Source organism: Ornithodoros turicata, chromosome 6, assembly GCF_037126465.1.
Source record: "Ornithodoros turicata isolate Travis chromosome 6, ASM3712646v1, whole genome shotgun sequence".
Classification (NCBI taxonomy): Eukaryota; Metazoa; Arthropoda; class Arachnida; order Ixodida; family Argasidae; genus Ornithodoros; species Ornithodoros turicata.
The window spans coordinates 13,332,815-13,359,618 of NC_088206.1; the positions used below are offsets into that span (position 1 = coordinate 13,332,815).

General features: G+C 44.1%; 1 protein-coding gene and 1 long non-coding RNA gene across 4 annotated transcripts in view; one reads left to right on the forward strand and one right to left on the reverse strand.

The window, feature by feature from the left end:
* The window catches only part of LOC135399156 (putative protein kinase C delta type homolog), a 131,380-nt gene that overhangs the window by 36,967 nt on the left and 67,609 nt on the right, over positions 1-26,804 (reverse strand). For both annotated transcript variants that reach the window (XM_064630897.1, XM_064630898.1), the window contains exons 2-9: positions 21,260-21,421; positions 19,927-20,007; positions 18,804-18,922; positions 17,825-17,885; positions 14,115-14,271; positions 13,984-14,015; positions 12,992-13,077; positions 11,771-11,900 (exon numbers count right to left, since the gene is read on the reverse strand). In XM_064630897.1, coding sequence (XP_064486967.1) covers positions 11,771-11,900; positions 12,992-13,077; positions 13,984-14,015; positions 14,115-14,271; positions 17,825-17,885; positions 18,804-18,922; positions 19,927-20,007; positions 21,260-21,398 — 805 coding nt within the window. In that variant the 5' untranslated portion in view covers positions 21,399-21,421. The remainder of the gene's footprint in view (positions 1-11,770; positions 11,901-12,991; positions 13,078-13,983; positions 14,016-14,114; positions 14,272-17,824; positions 17,886-18,803; positions 18,923-19,926; positions 20,008-21,259; positions 21,422-26,804) is intronic.
* The window catches only part of LOC135399160 (uncharacterized), a 47,654-nt gene continuing 42,974 nt past the window's right edge, over positions 22,125-26,804 (forward strand). For both annotated transcript variants that reach the window (XR_010424205.1, XR_010424204.1), the window contains exon 1: positions 22,125-22,174. This is a non-coding gene — a long non-coding RNA (uncharacterized LOC135399160). The remainder of the gene's footprint in view (positions 22,175-26,804) is intronic.

The window sequence follows — 26,804 nt, forward strand, 5'->3', positions numbered from 1 at the left end:
CTTCCGTGTTTTTGGGATCGTCGAAGTGAGAGATGGAGACCGGGCACGTCTCCATGTTCAGCGGCTCCTTGTAACGTGATACGCCGTTGAGTATTTTGAAGAAAGTTTATAGCAGGAAGCGTCGTTGACAAAATCATTCGAAACGTGAGAAACGAAACCATTTCTGTATAAACGTGGTCTAGAAGAACATCTGGGCAGGTCATTTTGTGCAGGTCATTTCCGCCCACAAATCGTAAAACGTCTGTGATTGGCTTAGGCGTGCGCATGACACCTCCGCAACGTAGTGCGCACGCATGCTTTAAAATGTTGCTTGTATACTGATCATGTTGCGAAAAACCCGTCGTAGACGACGAATGTAATTGGAGTACACTCTTAAAAATGAGGGGGGGGGGGGGGTGTCGAGGTAGCTTGCCGTTGTTGGCCGCACTCAAGTGGGCATCGTCACGACTATAGCCAAAAAGGAAAAGAACTTCAACACTCTTCATAACATAACATAACAACAACACTCAACATAACGTGTAAACCTACACTCTTAAAAATGAACTTCACCACATAGCACGCTCCTAGCCAACCATCACCCCGAATGACAACGTTCTCGCCCCTGATTTGTTGAAAACGGGAGGCGGAGCCTATTCTGTGCCGTGCATAATGGACGCAAAATAGGCTTCGCCTCCCGTTTTCAACAAATCAGGGGCGAGAACGTTGTCATTCGGGGTGATGGTTGGCTAGGAGCGTGCTATGTGGTGAAGTTCATTTTTAAGAGTGTAGGTTTACACGTTATGTATGCCAGCCCGTGCGGCGACATGCTGCGCGAACCTCAGGGTAGGACTGCAGATAATTTCGACCACCTGGAGTTCTGTTGACGTGCGCCGGATACCTCCGACACACGGTGCTGGAAGCAATATTTAGACGACTAACTTAAAGCACATTTGCGTGCTTTAAAAGCAAACACGTAAGATATTCGCGTTAAAAAAACAAGATCGGCATTCCCCGTCTGCATGGCGTCCGTCATCTTCTTGCGTGGCCCACTCTCATATTGCGGACTATATTATCCATTGGCGGATTGTGTGACCGTGTGTGTGACTTTTCAGTTATAGTTTTGTGTTCTTCCTTTCCTTTTCTTTTCTTCTTTGTCTTTTCTTTTCTTTTCTCTTTGTCTTCCCCTTTTCTTTCCTTCTTCTCCTTTTCTCCTTTTTTCTCCTTTTCTTTTCTTTTCCTTTTCTTCTTTTCCTTCTCCTTTTCTTTTCTTCCCCATTTTCCTTTTTTTTAATAGCAGGCCGACGTCCGTCTGGCTGACTTTTCCTTTTGTTTTTCTTAATAAACATATCCCCCCCTCCCCCAATTGGCGGAGATATACTTCTGTGCTGTAGTTGTCTCGGAGTATAGGTTAAGTATCTACGACAATCGAGCTGCGCTTGGTGGTAATCAGTTATTGCAACTTAAAAGCGCTAAAACAACGAAGAGGGACGACACATAGCTCACAATCAACAAATGTATTCACATATACCTATACACACAGATGGTTTAAAAGCCGTCTGAAATTCAATTCGCTTGTCAGCAAGGCCGACTGACGGATTGCTAACACAGTCCTCACCGGACTCCGTTATCAAACACGCTCCCCAAATGTCTCTTTTTCTACCGTTACTAAACCTTCCCTTTATATGAGCACTAGCATGAAAAATAGACATCGCAACCACATTACACAACATGCGCGCTTCAAAAACATGTGCGCTTTGTGTGTGTGTGCCGTCTCCTTCCAGTTGTTTATTTAGCGCTTTTAAGTTACAATAACTTCAAGGAACACTAAAGTGGACAGGTAAACTTCACTTTTGCTCAGTTTTAGCTTCAGGTCAGGTTACACTCGCAGAGTGGTCCTATGTTTATTTTTGACGCATGCAAACGCGGGAAATTCTGTTGAGAATGTTTTATTGACATGCTTGCCTAATTACCTAAGCAATTGACTTCATTACAGGCACTTGCTTTTCACTAACAGCATAACAACGTACATGTTCCACAAACTATCGTTACAGGTATGTACAAACAACTAAAAATATATACAATCTACCATTCGTATGTAGTACACGATATCAGGTAAGATTCGACTGAAAAAATAGGTTCTGATTATTTACACCATTTACATAGTCAAGAAATGAAGACAAGAAAATGAGGTTCCTCAGAGCAACGCGCCCATATTTCACGCGTATGTACCGATTTTATGTACCGACATTATGTACCGATATTATACAGGGTGTCCCAGCTGAATGCGAACAGATTTTTTAAAAATATATATATCACTTTTTTCGAGATGAAGTCAGTTGCAATATAGCTTATGCTGAAGCACACTCCTTAAGAGGACACCAGCAAACTCCTAAGGCAATGTCCTAATTAACTTTCGATAATTAACTTTTTAATTATAAAAGCTACGAAGTTTTCCCAATGAGAACATCTGGTCCCTTTGGTCACCTGATACCGTAGCCGTTTTCAGAACAAAAATCCGTTCGATAGATCGTCCGCAAAAAAGTCGTGAAAGAACACCACTTTATTTCTTTATTTTGTTCATTGCGCATCTCCAGAGGCGCGTCTTCCCTTCACTTCCATTGTGAGAGGGTAAAGGAGCACTGTGCCGCCTTATGCGCCGAAGATGAGCTTTAACTTGCGTAAACAAAACAAAAAGAAATGTATCGAGTGACGCTATCGGAACTTCCCTTTTCTTGGGTTGCATTTTCTGTTTTCTTTTAATATTTTTCCAGGACGCAAGAGGTGATAGTGTGCCCTTTCACCCTCTCACATTGGGGTGAAGCAATGACGCGTCTCTGAAGATGCGCAATGAACAAAATAAACAAAAAAATGGTGTTCCTTCACGATTTTTTTGCGGACGATCTATGGAACAGATTTTTGTTCTGAAAACGGTTACGGTATCAGGTGACCAAAGGGACCAGATGTTCTCATTGGAACAACTTAGTAGCTTTTATAATTTAAAAAATTAATTATTGAAAGTTAATCAGGACACTGCCTTAGGAGCTTCCCGGTGCCCTCTTAAGGAGTAGGAAGGGAGTTGCCTCAGGACAGAAGCCGCCGATATTTCGAACAGAGACTGTTCTTCTTCTGGGCACCGTCCTCATCATTGGCATGGTATTTAAAGGGTTAGGTGTGACATGTTTAAAGGTTCATGCGAATTGTGAGTCAACAGCCCGGAGGGAAGAAAAGGTCCGTACGGGCCTCTACGGCCGGAGTGAATGGCTGCTTTGTTAGAGAGTGGAGGGGATTATGTGAACGTAGTGTCTGTTCGAAATATCGGCGGCTTCGGTCCTGAGGCAACTCCCTTCCTACATCTCTACCGGTTCGCTGGATTTCTACCCATCTACCTCTTAAGGAGAGCTCTCCAGCGTATACTACACTACAACTGACTTCATCTCGAAAAAAGTGATATATATATATATTTTTAAAAAAACCTTTTCGCGTTTAGCTGGGACACCCTGTATGTGCCGACTGGCGTGGGAACTCCTGCTCACCCTGCGAAAAGAGACGGTGCTCAAGGTAGTCAGAGAGCAATCACATAACAAGAGTAAGTCTCGGATGCATTGCTCGAATGTGGCGATTCTGAGTTACAGCCCGGCATCGAAACTTCCCGAGTACGTATGACAAAATTATTATAATTAGATGGTCAAAATGACTACGGGCACGCTCACTGTAACGCTAATTACGCCTTGCAGCGAAGCGGCGGCGCACTAAAGACCAGAATGTCGACATAACAGACGCTCGTAAAACATGTGCATTTGTTTCGTTTGCACCGCAGTTTGGGCAAGTAGAATTTCGTGTAGTTCCCCCTTTGACGGGACGATGTTTTGTTGAAAGTGTACACCAGCAGGTTTCCTAGTGAAAGCTCACACAAATATCTTACTGAAAGGAGACGAAGCACATGGGATTCCACGGCAGGTCACTATCGTGCTTTATTCTAGTACACATATTTACACACACAGAAAAATAACCGTTCGAGAAAGAACCTTTCAAATTTCTTCGGCTCGTCCGTATTTGTCACCTTGGAAAGGTTCTTCAAAAGTAGGACGCCAGGAGATCATTCAGGAATCAAGGAATGATCATTCAAGGAGTCATTCTTTCGTTCTCGAAGATATAGGAGATGTTCGGAGAAAGGTTCCTGTACGATGAAGAACTCTGGAAGAACGGTTATTTTTCTGTGTGCGCACAGGGACCTTAACGGTTTTTGCAGTTATCACACGAGTGAGAGCTCTATATAAGCCGTCTCTCGGCAAGCTGCACAAATGTCAAACTCGGCGCAGTACCACCGGTTGAAAGCCATAACAAAGAAAACTAGAGCAAAGAAAGTATATGCTGTAGCGAAAAAGACGGCCAGCATTTTGCGCTAGAACGGAGCTATTTATCCAGAGAAATCTCCAATGTCAAGGAAAGCGCGCAGGGGACAAATCTTTTTATATACGCTTAACAACGACGTCAGGAAGAGATCCTGTACAACGTCTTGCGCAAAAGACCCCCCCCCCCTCCCCAAGTGCAACGTCATTATCTCCCTAGCCGCTTTCAACATTACAAAATCTCCCAGAAATTAAGGTCACCATCATCAGCTAAGATGAAAGGCTCAGATGGAACACTTAGCGAAGGCAAAGCGACGCCACCAACCTTTTGAGAGCGTCAGAAGCCGCTCCAGAGGAAGGTACAACCTCGGCCAACTTGGCAGACCAAACCCCTTACCCTCATCAAGGCTATTATCGCGGAAGGCAAAGAAGTCTGCCCGAGAATTTAAAGGTGAGCCACGATATCAAAAAGAATACAGTCTCGCCGTTGGACTAAATTAAACCGCGCCCACATTTCTCGTTAGAGACCGCGTTGTTTGGGCTTTGTTAGAAAGCGCGCTCGCTTCATCCCTCAAGCTTCCCAGGCATTTGCCAACTTTAGGGCAGGAGGGAATGGATTTAGAAGTTTAATGAGACAACCTGTTTCTTTTTAAGATTAAAAAAAATATTGGATTGTGTTTCGAGGCCGCGTGCCTTGAAGACGTAGTTAGTTAATTAACAAATTAGTAGAATTACGTAGGGGACCCGTCAGCTATGCGGAATCGAGTGATTTAATTTATTTTTCACATAATCTCAAATGTGTAACCCAAAATCTTCGCTCATCTACACTCTCAGAAAAGGAGCAATTTGAGTGCTTTTGGGGATCAGATGCATTGCCATGACCGTGGCCGCAACCATGCATGGAAGTTTATGGAAAGTCTAGGGAGTAAATTTTGTGGCCAGGGGACTAAAATTGGGAATAATTGCAATCTGGGGGACTAGAAGCTGTAGTTACTCCCAAATTTATTCATTTTATTTATTTATTTATTTATTATCATTATTATTATTTGCTTAGAGTGTACCCCCGGCGTCTAAACGCTTCATATGTGACGTTCTAGAGTTCTAGAGTCGAAAAACACCCACCGAATACCTTTTTAAATATTCGACATGTTCCGAAAAACCCCGAATTACACACTTGCATGTGGTGCTACACGTGCTGAAAATGCCGGTACCCGATTGCATTTTTCTTCCTCCGGGGTGCATCACATTTTCGTTTTTCCTTTACCTCGACCCCATGTGGAATGCGGGAAATAGCGCCCTGCGGAGCTGCCAGTTTCTAGTTTAGGAAAAAAACTTCCCCTGTAACACCTTGATCAAGAGGGTTCAGGTACACGTGGAACCCTCCAACAAAGGAAAGAAAATTCTTTGCGTTCTCATTGTCCTCCACTCTTAGAAAAAAGGGCGTAGTATTTACACCTTTTATGAGGTAATAGTTGTCGCAATATGTTGTGCCTAAAAGGTTGCAAAGTTCCACCTGTTACCTCACTCTCTGCCACGAATGATAAGGTTACCGCTTCTGATTCAGTGAGCGAGGGGTGGCGCACGCGTTTTTGTAGCAATTTGGATGTATGATAATTGCTATTACCACCCTTTTACACCCTTTATCAGACGCTATGTTTACCTAGGTGGTAACCATCTTTTCACACTCTTTTTTTCTTAGAGTGTCCTACCAAGCTGCTCTCCTCCCATAGCCCTTCTGCCTGGTGATTATAGCTGCCGATTTTTCGGCATCTATTGTTTGGCACGAACGTTTTAAAATGCCGAAAATATCAGAATTTGAGAAGACATATAAATGCCGAAAAACATCCTCCGAATCTCATCAGGAAACAACGCCGAAAATGCTGAACCGTATAACGTTCCGCAACAACAACAACAACAACAACAACAATTATATTTTGACGGTGAAGTGGGGAGAATTTCCACTCTAGGAGTGGAACGCTACTCCATAGCTATACGGGGTCTATAACGTTTCGCAGACGCGTACGTTGCTAGTGACAAAGTTTGAAGCTTCGTAATATGTTTCCAAAGGTCTATACAGCATAAGAGAAGACTCAGCGCCCGCCTCTTCGTTTCCTCGGCTATTATTTTATTTTTTTCCCCGGGTACGACGCTACCGCATTCCAGAAAGTTGAAAGCAGGAAGAAACGAGCAGCTGGCTCGCTATAGGGCCCCGCGCTCAGAAATAGCTTCTAACCTCCGTAGCAAGCCACCGGTGTCGCCTGACACCGTTCCCTCATAGACAGACTCGGTGGCATGCGTGATCTTTGAACGCGATTATGCTAAGAGAACATACCGCTTCAGCGCGGCAAAACATGCCGTCATCGTCACTGCTGCCGAAGTGTAGGCACTCGAAAATGCTCTATTTTCAAGTCTTCTTCAACCTGCCCGGTACCAGGTGCTTTTGGTAACCTGATGTAGTGCAGCCTGTTACACGATAGTCTCGTTTCTAATAAACCTGTTGCTCCTAACTAGAGATGGGACGAATCCAAATTTTTTCGAATCCGAATCCGAATCCAAATCCAAGGAAGGTTCTACGAATCCACGAACCTTACGAATCTCGATTCTTTCGAATCCTTTTTTGAAAAAGAGCTTAAAAAGCCAGATAAAAAACTTCTAGTGAAAAGTGTTTTGAAGCAGAGTATACCTAACCAATTAAATAGTGCTTCAGCTTCAGGAGAAAATATACCCATATAGTTCTTCTTAAACGTAATTTATTTAACATGTTCATCGACTACGAGAAATGCATAAATTATCGAGTCTGAATTATTTCCATGAAACTAAGCAACAATCAAAAGCAAAACCAGGTTACTTTTAAACATGTAATGTAGCAGTTCCTGTCTGAATTCTTTCAGTCCACAGCAATGTAAACAAACAAACAAACAAACAAACAAACAAGAAAACACCCGTCGGCCAATGGGGCTTTCGGCGGTCTCCGGAGGCGCCAATTTGAAAAAGAAACAAACGAACGTGGTTGGTGGATTCGAAAGATTCGATTCGCAGTTTAGGGCACTGAGATTCGGTTGGCGCATCCCTACTCCTAACCGTTTAACATTACGTTTCTGATTCCCTCATCGTGGGGTCCTTGACAGCGTTTTTTTTTTAAATTCTTTTTTCTCTCCTTCGAGGTTCAGAAAATGAAGATAAACAGAAACTCATTTAAATTTAATTAGCTAGCTCCGTTGTTTGCTTTTTCAATATATTTAACTGAAACGTTCGGTCAAGTCTCAGTATGTTCCAAGACGCTCCTAATATTCACACGTTGCACACAGTAGAAAGGAAGTGGAGCAAGGGCGAAGGTATAAGCGTGTTTTGTCACTAAGTGCAGCTTGCTTCTTCTAGGTGGACGTCCCCTTACGTTCAGAAGTAATCACTCAGTTTGTTTCATTAGCAGGACCTTTCCTAATTTTCTTGCCAGACATAATGTAGCACGCGAGTGCAATTGAACCTCTGTATGCAATAAGGGGATAAGTCGAAAAATCCCAAACTGAGAAAAGGGGCCTGATCTGATTGTGCGTCCCATTGACATACGTGCATTTCCCTCTTGTAGTGGGCCAATAAATTGCAATAGGCTCCTAAATTTTCTTTAGCAGGTACATACTGGTATGTAGATGCCATTGCAGCAAAAACAGCAAAAAGGGGGTAAACTGACTTATCCCCTTATTGCATACAGAGGTTCAATTAAAATCATCCATATGTGAAGCAGGCTGGAAGCAACGCCGGGAGAATTACAACAGCTCCTATGTGGTGTCGTTCCCTGCACAACACGTGTGTGACGGGTGAAGTACCCTTTACAGGCGCACACATTGAAGCGGACACACACACACACACACACACACACACACACACATAAATGGGATGATGATGTGGTGGGTCATTCTCCGCCGTTATGGCGGTACACTGCCACGGAAAAGATGCCATAACCCTGAGAAATCAGGACCGTTTACCCTTCGAAAGAAGTCTATCAGTACAATTAACTTAGTAGTAGTTCGTACAAAGTTTGGTCGCACTATCCTGACGTTGTATGTCGGCGCTTGCAACTAACGCTTGCCTGCTAGCGCTAACTTCTGCTAACTAACTGCTTCCCTTCGAAGTAGCGCTAAAGTTCTGAAAGTCGGAAACGCATTGCACTATTCGGTACAAACACGACCTCTTCTTTTCAAACGATATGCCAAATATTTAAATTTTCTCCGGCAGGACGCACGACGAAAGTCCGTTTTCGGTTCAAGCTCACATTACTACCTGTTCTCTGACGGTTTCCCTGGGGTTTCGCGATCAACAACGGTAGAATTCTCCGCTATGCTTCATCTTCAAGATGACGACTGTTACCAATTAAAATGGTCAATGGTACCGCTGGGGAGAGATTACGCTTCGATTAGATTAGATAGGAAAAATAAAATAAGCTCGACTTCATCTTCGGGCATTGTGCTACACGTGTTGAAATGTCGTAACTTTACAGGTGCCATCGTTGGCAGTAAGGTTTTGGCAAAATTCGTCGGCACAAATGCTGGTGGCACGTGACGGGTCACGTGGGCTTATAAAGCTGCAGACGAACCAACAGCGTGGTCGGTCCTATAAAACTATCGGTTTAAGAATAGAAACGTTAATCCCCCAGTTTAAAGTTAAACCTTCCTGCGGACTTCAGCGAATTACAGTATTTCAAATTCGAAAAATATATACGGTTCATCTCCCCACGTCATCACCAACTGTATAATCATTGTCACAGCGGCGAAGCTGACCTATCGCTTATCTTATCGTTCGGTCGCGGTTTCGAACACGCTCGATAACGCATGCTACACGTTGCTTAGTTGTAGTTTCACGCTCAAGGGACGTTCCTGTGGTGCTAGATGCGACCTGAGATTTACGCGCGTATGAAATATTTGGAAGGTGGCCAAGGCTTAAAGGCCAACGAGCACACTGAGGAGCAATTACAGCTTCTAGACCCCTAGATTACAGTTACTCCGTATTTTTGTCCCTTATCCTGAAAGTTTAATCCCCAGCGGCACTACAAATAATCCCTAAGCTTCGCAAATGGTCCTCTGAATGCAACAGTCTATGTAAATATGTTCTCTGCGGGGAGAATGATGGAAGAAGCTATTTTCAGCATAGAGAGTAAGAAATAGTTGTGTGGGTTAATTCTCGCTCACCAAATTGTGTCGTATACATGTCGCAAGGTTTTATAACTCGACGCATGAGTTAAATTCAAAGTGAAAGTCGTTGATTGATTGACTGACTAAATATATATATATATATATATATATATATATATATATATATATGGAGATGTGAGACCCAGGTCAGGCTACTCCAGGACACTTGAATAGAAAAGAAAGTAGAAAAACCAACCTCGAGGTGTCAAAAGAGCCGTAAAAAAAGAACAAGCGGGGTCCAACTCATGTATGAGTTGCGTAAAAATAAACGAAAAGTTCAAAGTGAAATTTTTCATTAATGCACCAGTGCAGGCACATTTCACGCTTTGTCCCGACACTCTTATAAAAGTAATCTAGTTAGATTACTTTTATAAGACTGTGAGGACAAAGGCACTCGAAAGGGAGTAAATGTATCTAGCCTTCAAAAGGACTAAAATTATTCATTTTTTTTATCTTCTTAGGGCGCATACAGACCACTGTAATGCCACTCAGTTTCACAGCAGAGTATCTCCGGCGTGTCAGGTTGGTTACATGCAATCAGCTACCAACACACGATGCATGACACCCTGCAACAGAACCCAGAGAAAGTCAACCCTCGTTCGCCACCCCCGGTGTACCAGTAGCTGGAAGCAGTGAACGTGTTGTTTTCCTGCATTCTACGGGGGCGGCGACTAAATTTAGCGAGAGACGCCAACACGGTCGCTCTTTGTTCTCTCTTTAGCCCGGTCGTCCTTCCTGTGTATCGCGTAAGATGTTGTCCCCCATTACTGTTATATTTTCTCAGCAGACACTCCTAATGCACGATGAAAGATGTATTGGAAGTGGGCGGGAATGCCTGCTTTCAACCTCGCCGCAAGACGACGCCTAGAGCTTATACATCTGAAGATTCGCCGAGGCTGCGAGCAATGACCCATTGTTCCGAAGAAAGAGTCTTTGTGCCATTTAATCGGTGGTCTTTGCTGAAGGGGTAGTAAAGTGCAAAAATTTTACCCTGGCGTATAATCGAAAGATGCTGTTACCTTTATATAAACACAAAAGAAACGTAGTTAATGCGTTGCGTTCTTTCGTTCATGAGTTGAGCGCCATCCCTATTCGCATCTGTTTAGCGTGTTCATAACATTGTCGTTCATATATCCAATACACAAAACCAAGTTTGTTTCCGAAGCACGCTGCTTTTATAATGCCATTTTTTTTTAAATGCGCTTTCCAAAATTCGATAGACGGGGCGCGACTCCACACGGCGAATTTTCCTGCGGAGGAGCAGGCAGTTACCATGGGAACAAAGGTACGCCTCGCACCCTCCCCTGAGGAGGCGTGCACGTCGTTTTTTTACTGTAATACGCATTACGCTTGTAGGGACTGAGGAAGACAGCGAAGGCTGCTCTAGCATTGCCAGATTTTCGGCGTCTGATAACTTCCGAACGCAAGATCACATCGCTAGAGAACTTTACTCGGTATATTCCGAAGCCAAATCGACGCGTCGTGAACATGATTGTTCCAAAAACGGGGGAACCGTTCTTGAATAGGCCGAAATACTGGTTTCTCTAACATGGTGGAAGGGATGCAAGTTTATAATTGTAGATATAGGGATGACCTCGTTCTAACCAGCTCGCTAGGACTGTGCTGCCCTCCGCAGAGATCCTTCCGTGTTTGGATTGTTCGCTTGGTATGGCTAGTACGAAAAACAAACTCCCCTAAGGAGTGTTGTTATCTTGCATATAGGACTGTAGGCATGGGCGTACCGCGAGCGGAGCAAAGGGGGGCCATGCCCCCCACCCACCCAGATCTCCAACGTCGCTTGTGAAAATTGTGTGTTGCAGGGGAGGAGGTTGCATGCTTTGTCTCCCCCCCGGAAGTACTTTGCCCCCCTTGGGAAAAATCCTGGGAACGCCCATGACTGTAAGGTAGTGTTAGTGCCTATGCAAAGGGGGGGCTACCTCAGCAGGTTTTCCTGTTTGATCACAATAGACACGAGTAACAGGAGGACGAGCGTGCCCCAACTTCACTGGCGCTGTGATGTGATGTGATGTGAATAAAGAAAAAAATGGGGATGTGAGTTTCGACGAAGTCAAACTGGCTACCCCAGTACACTAAATACAGAAAGTTCAAACCGGTGATGAGATGATGAAAACACAAAAGGATGATGTCCAGAGACGAACCGAGATGATAATGGAGTTCAACATGGCGTTCACTGGCGTTATCACGTTGCATTCCGCTCGAATACTGTCGCAGCGCATGGAAAGTCTGTATACTCACGTTCACATTTGAGTCCCTGCCGGAAGAGCCCATATAGGAGAGATCCGCAGTGGTCGCAGAAGGTGGGACTCATGTAGTTGTGCACTCGGAACCGGTGGGGGACGTCGATTTTGAATCGCTCACGGAGGTACTGAAAAACAAACAAACAAAAAGAGCCGTGTTGATTGATTGATTGATTGATTTGTAAAAGAAAAAATGGAGATGTTAGTCCCGAGCCTTTCGGGACTGGCTACTCCAGGACGCGTTAGCCGCGTGTTAATAATTTGTATCTGTATTCGCTACATTCTTTAAAACACACCTTCACCGTGATTACGCTCCTAACAGAAGCAACACAACAACTTGGCCCAATATTGGTCCAATCTTGGCAATAGAGGCATACCGGCATATTGGCAATATTATAATATATATAGTATATTGTACTATATGTATAGTAACTATGTTAAGTATATATACCGCCTTTTTGGCAATATTGGCAATACCGGCCCAATATTGGTCTAGTATTGCCAATATTGGGCCAAGATGTTGTGCTGCTTGGGCAGCCATGCTTGTAGTGTAGTGGCTATGTAGTAGCTATATACTTTTAGAATAGTGCTTGTAGTAGAATCCGTTTTGTTTTTTGATCACGATTTTGTAAGGCTCATTCTATCCCGTCATAACCCGTAGGTCATCTAAGGTCATAACCCGTCCCGTTATCAATGCTCTCCCCACACGCTCCCACTATACACGAATATTTTCTGGGACCATGACGTGCGAAGCCTAGACTAGAAGAAAGTTTTACTATTTCAAAGTGAGGCATAGGCAGTATGAACGATACTGATGGGACGGAGGTGCACTGTAGATGAGAGGTGCACTAAAGTGGTCTTTCCGCAAGGCTCGTTTCTTGAACAAAACGCACATGGTTGCGAACAGGACAGACCTTCAACACATAGCACGCCGATGTCCAACCATAGCACGCGATTTGTGGAAAGCGCGGGGCTTACGCCTTTTTATGACAATTAACTTGACCAACGCTGACTAACGCTCCCAGGTGTAAGGTAAGGCCGACTTTCGGAATATATCTCCCTTCCCCTAACGCTCCCGCGTTCCTTGTGAAAGCGCTATTCAACTTGTTTTCCGCGAGCCGCTACCGGATGTTTACTTAGCAGTTCCTTGCACTTGCGTCAGTAAGTTAATGCGGGTGGGTTTCTTTTGTCCTCCAGCGAACGTCACAGGCACACTCACCAGAGTGGTCTGCGACTCTTTCACCGAGCCGGGGCATTTGGCCAGGAACTTGTCGTGGCACCGCTTGTGGACTGCCACTTGGCACGCTGCAAAACGATAAAAAGAGACACACGCTTAAGTAATACTGAGCCACAACAGCTGCTGCAAAACCCTCTCTCCTCCAGGGGTAGACATCTGCACGTTTGATGGATATTAAAAACGAAACAAGAATAAGGACTGAGAGAGGTGTGTTCAATGACCTCCGGGACTTAAAAAGACGTTAGCGTCGGGGATGTGGCAGAAGAGCGGATGCCGCAGATGTCGAAAGGGCGAAATTTCTGGTGTGCGGTATAGTGATGTATTGTAATGACTTCGGAAGTTCTCGTAACAGAAGCGCTCGCATATTTTCATCATTCCTTCGCATGTGCCTGCAGATGGTACTGCGTAGTTCCCGATGTACACTCTAAAAAAAAAACAGAACTTCACCGCATAGCACGCTGTGCGCCAACCATTATTTGCCACAAGCGATGGGGTCAATGTTCCTGATTCGAAAGGAGATGGGAGCGTACGCCTTTTTGCGTCAATTATCACGTATTCAAATTTACATAAAAAGGCGTGTACGTCCCAATCTCTCCTTGAATCAGAAACGATAACCCTATCATTCGTGGCAATGGTTGGCGCCACTCTAACGTATAATCGTGGTACGATTATGTTACAGGCGCTCAGCTAATTCCGCGTGATTATAACGCCCAGACACCATTGGCTACACAACCGGCTACGTTCGGCTACTTTCTCGGCGCAAGTTGGCGACGTTTCAGGATTTTGACCTGGCAACCCAGCTCAGGGATGCAGCCAAATTTTGTTTCCTGACTGCAAATTATACACTTCTAGGGAGGAGACTTTAACAGGGAATGTCTCCCTCTGTCTCCTCCACCCTATATATTTGTGTATACAATGTGTGTAAAAAAATCAATAAATAAAATCAATAAATCAACACGACACGCTATACTTACAGACACATTGGTAGCCTTGTTTGCCGAATCCCCTGCAAAACACGAAGTCGGTACAAATCAGTAATCAGTGCGGAGAAATGTAAGTTTTGTGGTAAAGCTGTAACATTATGCTGGGGAAGAAGGGAACTCACCAGAGAAATTCCTTGCAGAAGGCACAAAAGGTGGGCTGACGGAAAAACTTCTCGATGAATTTGTGCCCCTTCACTTCGTAAATCTTTTGATGCTTGATGGCTCCTCGGCGCCGAGTGATGCCACCTGGCGTTTTCTGTTCGTCCACCAGTAGGGACGCTGCACAGAGACTCACTTCGTGAAACTACGCAAAAAATCTCGTTTTTTTTTATAGTTGCGCGTAATTTATTTCAAAACGTATAGTGAAATTGAAGCTGCTGTCCACTTAGTAAGAAGCCCGAATGACGTATATCAATTAGTGTATATTTTTGCGGTACTGCTCGCATATTGAGAACTCGAAGCGTGAAACCTATACGGTTAACATAGGAATAAATTATGTGCCGGCACGTAAGAGCTAGAGTGACTCTAGTAAGGGCAAGAGGGAATGACCTCAAAATCTGACGTAGTAGTTTTCTTTTTCTTTGGGAGGGGGGGGGGGAGGGGGGGGGGGGTTCTCGCGCTCTGTCGGGTCTTTTTTTTTTTTTTTTTCTGAAAACGGCAACAGCATCAGCGCGCTAAAAAGAACACACGTTGCAATTGCGTCGAACTTTTATCTTTCGTAGAGTTCTTAACTCAAAATTAGTGAGGACAACGCGCCAGGAGGTTTGGTAGCTCGGTCAATGAGGTGGTTACACTTGACCTAGAATATATTGCACTTAAAAGGGCCGGAGGTAAAAAATTAATAAAATACATGTTCTATGTTATTCTGTTCGCAGTTAGCACGGACTACGTCTATGTATAAAACTATTGTGCGGGAGAGAGAGAGAGAGATAATGTGTGGAACGGCGCGCTGAAGCTGTAGATAGTTGTTGAACATCCGTCTACTTTCTCTGCAATGCATTGAATTTCAAGGTGAAGCACGCTTTACAGGTGGCACATACTATTCGCGAATCTGGAGTACCTAAGCGTCTTGCAATGGAGACAGACGAGTCTGCACTCTTAGAAGTAAACTTCACCGCACGCTGTTTTCTGTTTTAACAGTGTAGGTAGTACTACACTCATAAAAATGAACTTCACCGCATAGCACGCTCCTAGCCAACCATCATCTCGAGTGACATCGTTCTCTGCCCTGATTTGTTGACAACGGGTGGCGTACTTTTTTCTTTGTGTGTGTGTGTGTGTGTGACAATTATCAACAGCATAAGTGCCACAAAAGAGGCCTACGCTTCCTGTTTTCAACAAATCAGGGCACATAACGATATCATTTAAGATGATGGTTGGCTAGGAGCGTGCTATGCGGTGAAGTTCATTTTTAAGAGTGTAGTACAGCCTACACTGTTAAAACAAAACTTCACCACATAACACACTCCTAGCCAACTCTCATTCCGAATGATATCATTCTGTGTCCTGATTTGTTCAAAACAGGGGGGAGGCGCCTATCTGGGACATGCATAATGTACCCCAGATAGGCACCTCCTCCCATTTTCAACCAATCAATACACAGAATGATATCATTCGGAATGATGGTTGACTATGAGCGTGCTATGTGGTGAAGTTCTGTTTTAATAGTAGTCTTTCTATGTGCGACCAGCTTTTATGATTTTTCGCGGTGCTTAACGCACTTATGAGCGAACACGGCAAGTGCTACACAAAACAACGCATTGTAACTGTACATGCGTGAATACAGTTCCCGACTCAGTCATGTTTCATAGTTTCGCAAGCGTTCGCGGCAGACCACATTGAACTAAGGTTATGTCACACCAGCTAATAATAATAATCATAAATCTAATTTTCTAATAGGGGTCGTCGCAGCACGCGAACTAGAAATTAGGTTAGCTAAAACTTTGGAAAAATAATTGGCGGGGAACTGAAACAAAGGCACGCTGAAAGAGAGCGCGTGACCCGCATAATAATCCTTCTCCTAGACAGTATAACCTTTAAGTCGGCGTACAAGATAGAATTCCGTAAATTTGCTCCCGGAGCCGCGAGAGCAGACGACACGGGATAAAACGCAACAGAATTCACAGTTGTTGGAGGGCGAGGAGATAATTTGGCGCGCATCCTAGAATTCTTCTCATCCACTTAGGAATGCCGAGATAATTCGTCGACAGACGCCATTACCGCCCACAGCGTAATGCGGCTCAGGGTGCAGGAAAAACGGTCTAGGTAACGACCGCTAGGGCCGCTGTTACATTCTCGGAGCGCTTCCGCGATGCGCCCTCTGTCGGTGACACTGTGTGTTAGTTAGTGTGTTAGTTAGTTAGTTACTGTGTGTTAGACACGTGATGCTGTAACCGCTATTGTGTCTCTTGCATATGGGTGAGATTAGTTGATTTTGTCGTGTCTCTATACGTGTTGGAGGTGCGTGCGAGAGTTAAAACGGTCGTTCCTGCAGAGGAGCTTAAACTTCCGTACTTGAGGGGCCTCCAAAGTGCAGGCCGTAGAGGCCGTTATACGCTGACGTTAACACAAAAAAGAGAGGGATTCACCAACTGGTCTCTTCAAACGATATGGCCAATCGTAGCGGGATATTGTTTGAGGAAGCCAGTCCCCGACATCTCCGCATTGTAAAATTGTAAAGCTTCTTGAAGAGAGAGGCGTTTTTTTTTTTTTTTGCAATTTAGAAAAAGAGAAAAACGAAACAAGGATTCTTGAGGATCGTTTCGTGGAAAGTGTGCGAATTCGTTAATTTAGATTCAAATAGCGCATCACTCTGAAGGGAGGTTTCGTTAAAAATGTATTTTAATGGATTGATATAATATTGATACACATTTACTGTATACGGATGAAGCAGAAGCTTTTTACTGCACTTTTTACTGCGCACTGATTTGCAAAGTCATGCTTTTGAAACGGGAGATGAAACCATATATGTGTAGCTTCGATTGAGAAAAGCGATATTCGTCGGTGAAGTATGCCTCTGTTATGCCGTAAGACTAATTTTGGAGAGGGGGAGAGGAGGAAGAGGAGCCAGTGTTTTTCTCCTTTCTCTTTCTTTTTCGCTCTAATGTCATGCGGCGATCTCGCGCGTAAACGAGTTCCTCGTTATTGGATTGGATTCTTCTTCATATACATCCAATTCAATCCAATTCAGGGCCTCAACTTTCACGTGCGTGACATAACTTCATCTGTGGATTTACCGGAAATCCTACCTATGCGAGAAAGACACGGTCATTACAAAAAAAAAAAAAAAAAAGAAGAATCGCAGAGACAATAGACGCTTCGCCATCACGGGACAAACACGGGTTCGTCGCTGAGAGATGCTTATTAATAAATAGATAAATTGATTTATTTGATGTATTATTTCGCAATCTTTGCATCGACCTCATTTTTTTTTTCAGAGAAACATCTCGGGAACATCCGTAACACGGTGTAAAGCTTTGACATTGTTGGTATGCAACGTGTTATTATACGATGGCAATGTGTCGATCTACATCCTAAAATGGCATGTTCAAGAGAATACGTACTTTATAGCATCGTAAGAACCATGGAACGATTCACTTAGCTTCTCTCATTTTCTCTCTCTCTCTCTCTCTTTGTGTTCTTTTTTTTTTTTTAGTTAGTTACTCGTGATATACCCGTGATATACGCCAACGCTAAGGCCCTTATGGCTGTTCTGGGCACAAATAAAATTATTAATATTATTATATTTGATGTAAGTCATGTCTTTTATGCCACTCATGATGGTGTTATCCGTGATCGTTCCAGAAACACCCGAAAGGTCGAAATACCTTACCTTCCCCTTCTTTGTAGTAGCGCACTTGCACGTTGAGCTTGCCGCCGGGTCTCAGCTTGAGCTGGAAGTGAGATTAAAAAGAGGGCAGACTTGGACATTCTTTCTTTCTGCAGGACTTACAGGAAAAGCGATGCACGAGGACCGATCTGAATAGCGAAAAACGAAAAAGGAATCTCAGAGGCTTTAGAGGCGTCATTTAAGTTCGTTATTACCATTAGGCTATAGAAACATTCTGTGCGTATGGGAAACGCGGACAAATTTCATTTGGCCCTTGCGAAAGCGAATAAAAGGGAATAAAATGGAAAAGAAAAAGAAAAAGCGAGAGCGAAAAGTCTAATAAGGGATTCAGCAGCTTTAAGTCTTTTTCCAGACCGCTCTCTCCCTCTGTCGGAGAGGTTTCAAAGCTGGTCACACAATAACTTTTTTTGTAGGTGCGTGTGTAAAAATAGAGAGTCTTGGAAGGAAGCCAGCGTTTAGAGGAAGGGACAAGAAAAGCATCGCAGGTCTTAACGTTAACATTTCTTTTTCTTTTTTTTTAATCTGAGTCGAAGCAGAAAACTCGCTTCTGACTTTTTTTTGTTTTGTTAATCTTCGGCTGGTATCGTGTCTTCAATTTTATTGAATAGCGCCACTAAAAAATATGCCGTTGGTATTCAGGAAGCCTCTTCGACCGCTTTGTGCCCGGTTGCTTCTTTGTATAGCTCGCTTAATTTCTTCCCACGACATAGCCATGTTCCATGTTGGTTTATTAACTTTCGAGTAAAGTTCATTTGGCGGATGGCGGTAATTATGCCGTGTCCGCACAATTTACATAATCACGTGCTCTCAGCGTCTTGCTATTCCGTTTTGTTTTCATGTTTGTCTTGGGTGACCGTTCCCCCGTGGTGGACCCTTTGCGATGGTGATTTTGTAATTCTGTTTTAAAAATAATTTTTAATAATAATAATAATAATAATGTAACTTATAACTGCGGACTTACCCAAATATTAACAACGTCCTCTCCGTCCCTACATTTGTCAGCAAGCACTTGCGCGCTGAGTAGCAGGTCTGCTAGATGACGGTTGGACCGGTCCATCACAAGCACGTGCATAAGTGAACCTGCGCAAAGAGCATAGCCCCAAGTTTGTCGGAGTCCGTTTCAGCACTAAGCAGTTGTAGACAAGTAAAGAGCCGTCACTGCAAAAAAAAAAAAAAAAATTTGTCTTCTGGGCATGCGCAGTCTCGACGTCTTATTTCTTTGGGGCTGCTTCGCGCTTAGGTACCCATTCTAAAACTACCTATTATCAGGGCTCAAAGTGAGACCTGTATACAGCTCCATGCATGCACTGCTTGCGACACACTCGGCTGAAATCGGACAGCTCGCGGTTTATCCAGTCTGAAATCTCCAGGTGATGCAAGATTGTTATACTGTACAACAGGTTCGGAAAAGGAGCAGCGAAATCCACCACCGTTCTCCTGGAGAACGTGCCCCAAAAATTGTTTATTTCAACCTCCTCGTTTCCTTCCCCTGTTCCCTTCCTCTTCAACCTCTACAATTGTTTCTTCCCGCTAATAGACTCGGACGGCCATACTGCCCACACTCAAACGCAATAATGATACAGCTCCTTCAGGGGGCGGCCGAGCCGACACGGGCTGCTGTACTATTGAACGAAGACTTCAGACAAGTGTGTCGCAAGCAGTACGCTCTAAGAAGAAAAAGGAGGAGGAGGAGGAGGAAGAGTAACAGCAGCGCAACTATGACGTTTACACTCTCTTTACTCTTTCCTGATAGTCTCTACTCTGATCACTCTGCCTTCTCTTCCGGATCTCGCTTTACGCTGTCAATATTCCCGTTACACATCAAAGAGTACAAAAGATACTCTAGGAGAGTGAGAGAGAGAATGGAGGTGGTACTCTTCATTTACACTCTCTTCGTCGGATATATTCTTCTCTTACCCTTATTTTTATAACTCATCTAACTTTCTTACTTGCTAACTTCAATTTCAAACGCACATTGCAGTAGGCAGAACAAAGAAAAGTAGCACCACGTACTGATTTTTTTTTCTTTTTTTTAGTCAGAGGGCTCTGTTGAGGCTGAGACAGAGTATATTGAGAACAATCACCTCGGAATATTTGTACATCGAAGCAGGAGTTCCATTCCGGATAAAGCGACTTCTTGCTCTGCACCAGCTGTACGCCCTTTCCTGAATGAAGAGAAATGACGAGAACAGATGTAGGGTCACATACTATAGGACGTACGATGAAAACGGGAAGTCGGAACACACACGCGCCTGTTCCACCCTGACACGTTGGTCTGTTCATGGATTTAATTTTTGTCTTTAATTTTTGTTTGTTTGTTTCGTAATTTTCAATTTTTGTTTTCCTCAGGGTAACTTATGCGTGCAGAATGTCAGCACAAATAAACAGCCAACGTGCATTACGCAACAAAGTCAAACGAGCGAAATAGGTAGGCACGGTATAGGCTTAGATGTTGCAGTCCTAAAAGAGAACTTCGCCACATAGCTCCCTGAAGTCAAAACATTGTTCCGAATAACGCCGTTATCAGACCTGATTTGTGAGACGCGCGGGGCATACGCCTTTTTGTGACAATCCGAATCCGGGCGCCGGCTGTGCTCTCAGCGTGTTTTCCCTGGGTTTTCCTCGGACGCTTAAGACAAATATCGGCACAGATCCCCGTGAAGTCGGCCCAGGACGCACGATCCCCCCCCCCCCTTGCGATAGGCTTGACGTTGCTCGCGTGCAGGAAAGCAGTTCCACCACCACCATCATCATCATCATCATCATCATCATCATCACCGCCACCACGGTACCTTGTGACAATTGACGTAGCTTCATAAAGTGCCACAAACAGGCGTACGTCTCTCGTTTTCAAACAAGGACAGTGATCATCATCCAAAACGGCATCGCCCTCTCCCGCGATTTGTTTAAAACGGGAAGCGTACGCCTTTTTGTGACTACAACAACAATAAATGATGGAATAGTGGCGATGACATGGAATTCTTCCCCGTGGTAGCCACAGAACCCTTCCCCACTTCAAAGATGTTAAGAGGTTAGATGTTTCGTGACACTTACGCAGAATTGTCACAAAAAGACGCATGCCCCGCGATCTCCTCGAAATCGAGTGCGATAATGGTATCATTCTGTGCAATTGTTTGCATGTGATGCATGTGGTGAACTTCTCTAATCGTGTTTTCGGAGCCGTTAACATCAACATCTTCCACTTTAGTTCTCTATTCCTGCAGAAATGTTACTATCCAGATGAAGAACACTATTCCCACCGAGCGCCGATCACACCACTAAGTCAAGTCGTACATAAGCTTCGTACGTTAGAAGCACGAGGACTAGGATATCCCAGTGAGAACGCAAGGCGAACAAGGATTCCCACACACGAGTCCGCTTCGGGAGAAAGATGTAATTAGGGGTTTCCTTCCTCACCGGGCACTTCCTCGGCTTCCTTGAGGTTGACCACGCAGAACGGATCCACGATGGCTTCATTCCCGTTGGAGTTGGACGAGCCTTCGGGAAGTTCCACTTGCAGAAGCTTGACGCGTACAAAGCCCCCTTTCCCGGTCATCTTGCTTTCTGCACCGTCACCAACTGAAAGAAACAGAAACCATGTATTCGCTTGCATCGTGCCTTCTTCGGGGCGGACCATGCCTCGGTGCCTCATTACCACATTCCTTCTGCCAGAAGAAAAACGAACGAAAAAAAAAAAAAAGCTGTATACTGAAAGAAAAAAGTATTCTAGCGTAACAGGATGTGATCTCTCGTCCGCTTTCATGGAATTTCTAAGGGGCACCGGTCTTCCTGACATCCTTTAGTACAACTGAACTCATATTGAGACTTTTTATGCCTTTGTGCACTGACGTTATCTGGTTATCAGAGCTTCATGTCATATGCCAAGGACAAGGATGTTGCATCATTTCATATATCGTACTAAACCAGTGTGCCCGGGGCAGTCCGTCACAAATTAAGTGGAAATTTTCCTCATCCATCGTTACTATACATGTATGTGTTTGTTTCTTCCTTCCTTTCATTGGAAAGAAAAAAAAGAGGAGAAATTGAACTTGTCTCCCCGACGTGTCCCGCTACTCCTAAAAAAGAAGAGAAATTGAACTTGTCTCCCGACGTGTTCTGCTACTCCTAACATAAATTCGCCCCCGCCCCCAAAAAATACTTCTCAGGCGCTCTACTCGCAAGTTCGCTATTCACTATTCACTAATGGCGGATATGGCTCTCTATTCACTATTCGCTACTCAGATTCATGAACTTGTTTTTTTTTTTTCTGTCTTTCCACAGGCTTTAAGCAGCCGTCGCAAAAAGCACGCCGAAACGACACGCTACCCTCAGGTTAGCCATCATCGTCCTTTCCTCACCTTCAGTCACTGTTATAAAAGGGGGAGAGGTGTACCAATGGGGGCTGGTAAGCTTCTTTTTTTTTTTTTTTTCATTCCCGTACTGCCTAACGAAGTACTCGAAGTAACGTACTCGAAACGTGGCACCGGTCGTCAATCCCCCTCCCCCTTTTTAGCTTACCAGCCCCCTTTGGCACACTTTACCCCCTTTCATTGCATTTTCATTACGTGTACTCGGCAGCCGCATTGTTTTTAGCACGTTCAGACATTGTTTCCCAGGAATTTCGGTACCCAAGCGCTTTTGGGCCCCCAAAGAATTAAGTGGCGGCATTGCGCCTGCTCTGTGTCTTGCGTAATGCGCAGCGACGATTCCTTACTTCTTTAGGTCCCCGAAGAGCTCGGGTATCCTCGGACACGTTACGAGATGTAATAGAAATTTACTGTATTGAAAATACAAGATTGACAGCTGTACAGCCAAAGCGAATATAGTTATAAAACCGAACTTATGAAGCGAATGGTTCTATAACCGGGCTGGATACACGTGAAGCATGTGTAGAAATTTGTACAACATGCATACGCGATATGTACTGCTTGCGACATACTTGTCTGAAAACGACAGCTCCCGGTTTATCCTGTCTGAAACCTCCGGGTGTATCGTGATTGTGTTGTCCGGCTAATAGATTCGTACGGGATATCTGGGACATTTTGGTACCAGACATTTTGGTACACGGACATTTCGGTACACGGACGTCTTAGTGCATAGATATCTCGGCACACGAGCATTTCGGTGCGCAAGAACTGTCGTGTAGGGCGATTTCTCGCACGCCAGTTGGTCGCTCTTAGAAGTTCCAGTCTGCGTATATAAATTAACGGACATGCCCAGCTGGCAAAGAGTATGATACGCATTAGAATTTTTGCGACAATGGAAATTCGAGACTGAGGCATGCGGGCCCAGAAACTTGAGCCAGAAAATTGAGCAGAGACAAGGCTATATACCCGATTGAACAGAGTCTTTGAAAATAATTTAGAAGGTGCTTCGGAAGCACCTTCTAAATTATTTTCAAAGACTCTGTTCAATCGGGTATATAGCCTTGTCTCTGCTCAATTTCCTTGTCTTGTCTAGTCGCCGCTGAGGTTCTGGCAAAATCTATAGTAAATTAATTAATGTTCTAGGACCAGCGTTAGGTGTACGAAAGACAACGAGGGGATGTATACGTGATTTATAGCCCTTCGGTCACACTTATCTCTGGGCCCCGAACCTCGTTAACTCCGGTTACCGTGGTTCTACATTTTTTTTTTTAAATTACGTTTTGACGCACTGTAGAAAAGAAAAAAAAAAAACCAGACACATTCGCATACGTATATAAATGCCGAGAGTGAGAACGAAACGTTATCCGAGGTTAGTTCATTAATACGATTGTGTTAATAATTGATTGAATTGAGTTACATAATGATCGACTGTCCGTTTGTTCCATTTGCTCCCTCATAATCGTATAGCATTTGGTAGGTCGTAACTAAAATAAGCCCCGATGTTTTCGGCCTATCAAATAACCTTTGTGTTTGTTGCAAAAATTATTCAGTAAATTCTTCATCACATCACCATCACCATCTTGAGTAAGCTCATTTATTCCGCGCACGTACACTGTTAAAACAGAACTTCACCACATAGCACACTTCTAGCCAACCATCATTCCGAATGATATCATTCTGTGTCATGATTTGTTTAAAACAGGGGGGAGGCGCCTATCTGGGACAAGATAATCTGTCCCAGATAGGCGCCTCCTCCCATTTTCAACAAATCAATGCACAGAATGATATCATTCGGAATGATGGTTGGCTAGGAGCGTGCTATGTGGTGAAGTTCTGTTTTAACAGTGTACTAGCGCTCGTGTACAAACTCGACAGGCAATACATGCGCGCCGCACCTTGCACGTGGCTTGTACCGAGATACCCGTGTACCGAGATGTCCATGTACCAGATTGTCCTGTACCGACACGTCGGTATCCCCTCGTACGGGATACTGACCACCCTCAAACACAATAATGGTAAAGCCTTCATGGGCAGCCGTGCCAATACGGGCTGCTGTACCTTTGAATGAAGGCTTCAGACAAGTGTGTCGCAAGCAGCACATGCGGATCAGAATATGAAGTAGCGCTCAGTTTTAGTTTATGCACTCGTATGCCGTTTTCAGCCTTATGTGCACAACTTCGGAGAGGTATTCGAATATATGTGGGTTGGAAGAAACGTCGATTCAACTCGAAATTCGAATTTTGAATTTATTGGCTTCGGTGTCCGAAAAATTCGATTATTCGCACAGCCCTATCAACATACGATACTAAATACTGCAGGGAAGTGCTCTTAAAATACAGTACGAATGCTTTGGGGTAGGGTACACTCTTAAAAATGAACTTCACCGCATAGCACGCTTCTAGCCAACCATAATCTCGAATGATATCGTTATCTGCCCTGATTTGTTGAAAACAGGAGGCGTACGCCTACCGTTTTCAACAAATCAGGGCAGATAACGAAGAGAAGCGTGCTATGCGGTGAAGTTCATTTTTAAGAGTGTAGTATATACTTCAAAATGAATTTGAGATACATTTAAGATATGGTCTTCAAGCGATTACTTTTTAATTCATAATTCTTGTTTCTTTAATTTATTCACAGTCATTATTGCATGTAGTAGGCGAAGGAGTAAAAGTACTTGAAATAGATTAGAAATACCTTTTCGGCAAAGGTACTGAGTAAAAAGTAAAAATACTAATAAAACTGTTTAGAACGCGCTATTCTGGGTAGAACAAACCAGCTTGGGTACGGCACTCAAGGTACGTACAAATCTCTCTACCCTATTCTGAAGTTCCCTATTAATTTTCCACTTCGAAGAAGTACTACTGTAGCGTGCAGAGCGCCATTTGTGAAGCAGCGTTGTCGGCGATGTCTCACAATGATACCGTAGCTGCCTTATTATTGCGGTAACTCTATTAATGGGGCTTCTGAAAGTCAGCCACAGCGAAAAAGAAACTGATTGCTAATATAGGACGTCATTAAAAATGACGGCGTAACAGAGCAGACGCACAAGAACTCTCAACGTGGATGTATAATAGGGTATACGAGCACGACACACCGATAGACGCGTTCTTGCTAAGGAACGGAATTCGGGCGCGTTTCTGCAATCTTCTACCAGAAGCGTTCTCTTTAGATGCGTTGAAACGTAAATATTGCGAGGCAGAAACATCATCTGGTGGTGCAGCTGCTTCTGAAAGGGCTCTCTGTTGTCGGCCTCACAGATGCGAGCAACGTCACCACTAACGCTCTGGGGGAATGTGCGTCCTGGGCCGACTTCTAACCGTCATCATGCCACGCGGGCATACGGCGTCGCGATGTCGTCTGCTTCCGCCAATCGACGCGGACGATTTCAAACACAGGCTTTCTGTGGCTACCAGTGACCCGCCATACGGCTGATGACGGCTTGGTTCCATAGCAACGGCCGCCACAGGCTTTCTTTATCCCGATGGTGGTGGCTTATTCTCTCCCTCGTGTTCCTGCGATCAGTGTTTAGATCTCTGGGAAATGGTTATGGGAGTGCTTCTCTGTATTCCTCTCATTCAAGCTCCGTTCGATATCCGCAAAGACGTCGGCCGGAGAAAAGTCACGACAACATAACATAAATATCAGAGGACTTATTATTTTTTTTTTCGTACGTATTTTATATAAATTCCATCCTCCTGGTCTGAAAACTGCTTCTGTCGGACATTATAAAAGCAGATACCCTCTACGCTGGCAATCCTCGTTAAAGAAAAGAAAAAAGACAGAGAGACCCGTGTGGCCCATAACGACGTCCTACCTGTACCTGCTACACCATAGAACATCAGGACGAGGAGAATGAAATAAAAAAAACGTCAGGAAAAAGAAGACACACGCCAGGATTCTTGTTAGTTTTGCTATTTCGTTTCGTTCATGAAAGTGCAGAGTAGTACACATTCCTGGCCGAGAGCCGTTAGAATGTACCAGATTCGACCGAACATTCAAGAAAGACGTCCGGTCTCTGCGAGGCCTTATAAATGATAAATCAACATAACAAAAAGAAGCAAAAAAAAAATTGATGAGCGAGCAATATCTCGGGAAGGTATCAGCGGGTCCACGCCGCAAATATTTCATCAAGTTGTCGTCGACGACTGTCCCAGTTCCGCAGAGGAGCGCACGACCGTTGTCGAAGAAGCGTCAGGAAGCAGCCAATACAATAAACAAGAAAGCGGAAAATTGCTACGCATTTTTATTTTTATTTTTATTTTTCGGAACTTGGCGACGAGAAGGCAGCAGGCAAAAAAAAAGATCAAGATGAATCGAACTATAAAAAAAGAAGAAAAAAAGCAGTCTATTTATTCAGCGATGGAATTCTTTGTTTTGTCGTTCTTTTTTCCCCTTTTTCCACTATTTTTTTTTGCGTTTTCGTTGATTGTGAGGACGGCAAGAAGAGATATTGTGTATTATTCCCTGCACGCCGTACAAAGGAGGCAGCGGACGCATGGAAGGCCCCAACCGTCGCAATATCTTCTGGTTCTTTATGTGGAGAACGCTTATACTTGTGCTGGTGGATAGGGGGAAACCTCGTTAGAACACTATGC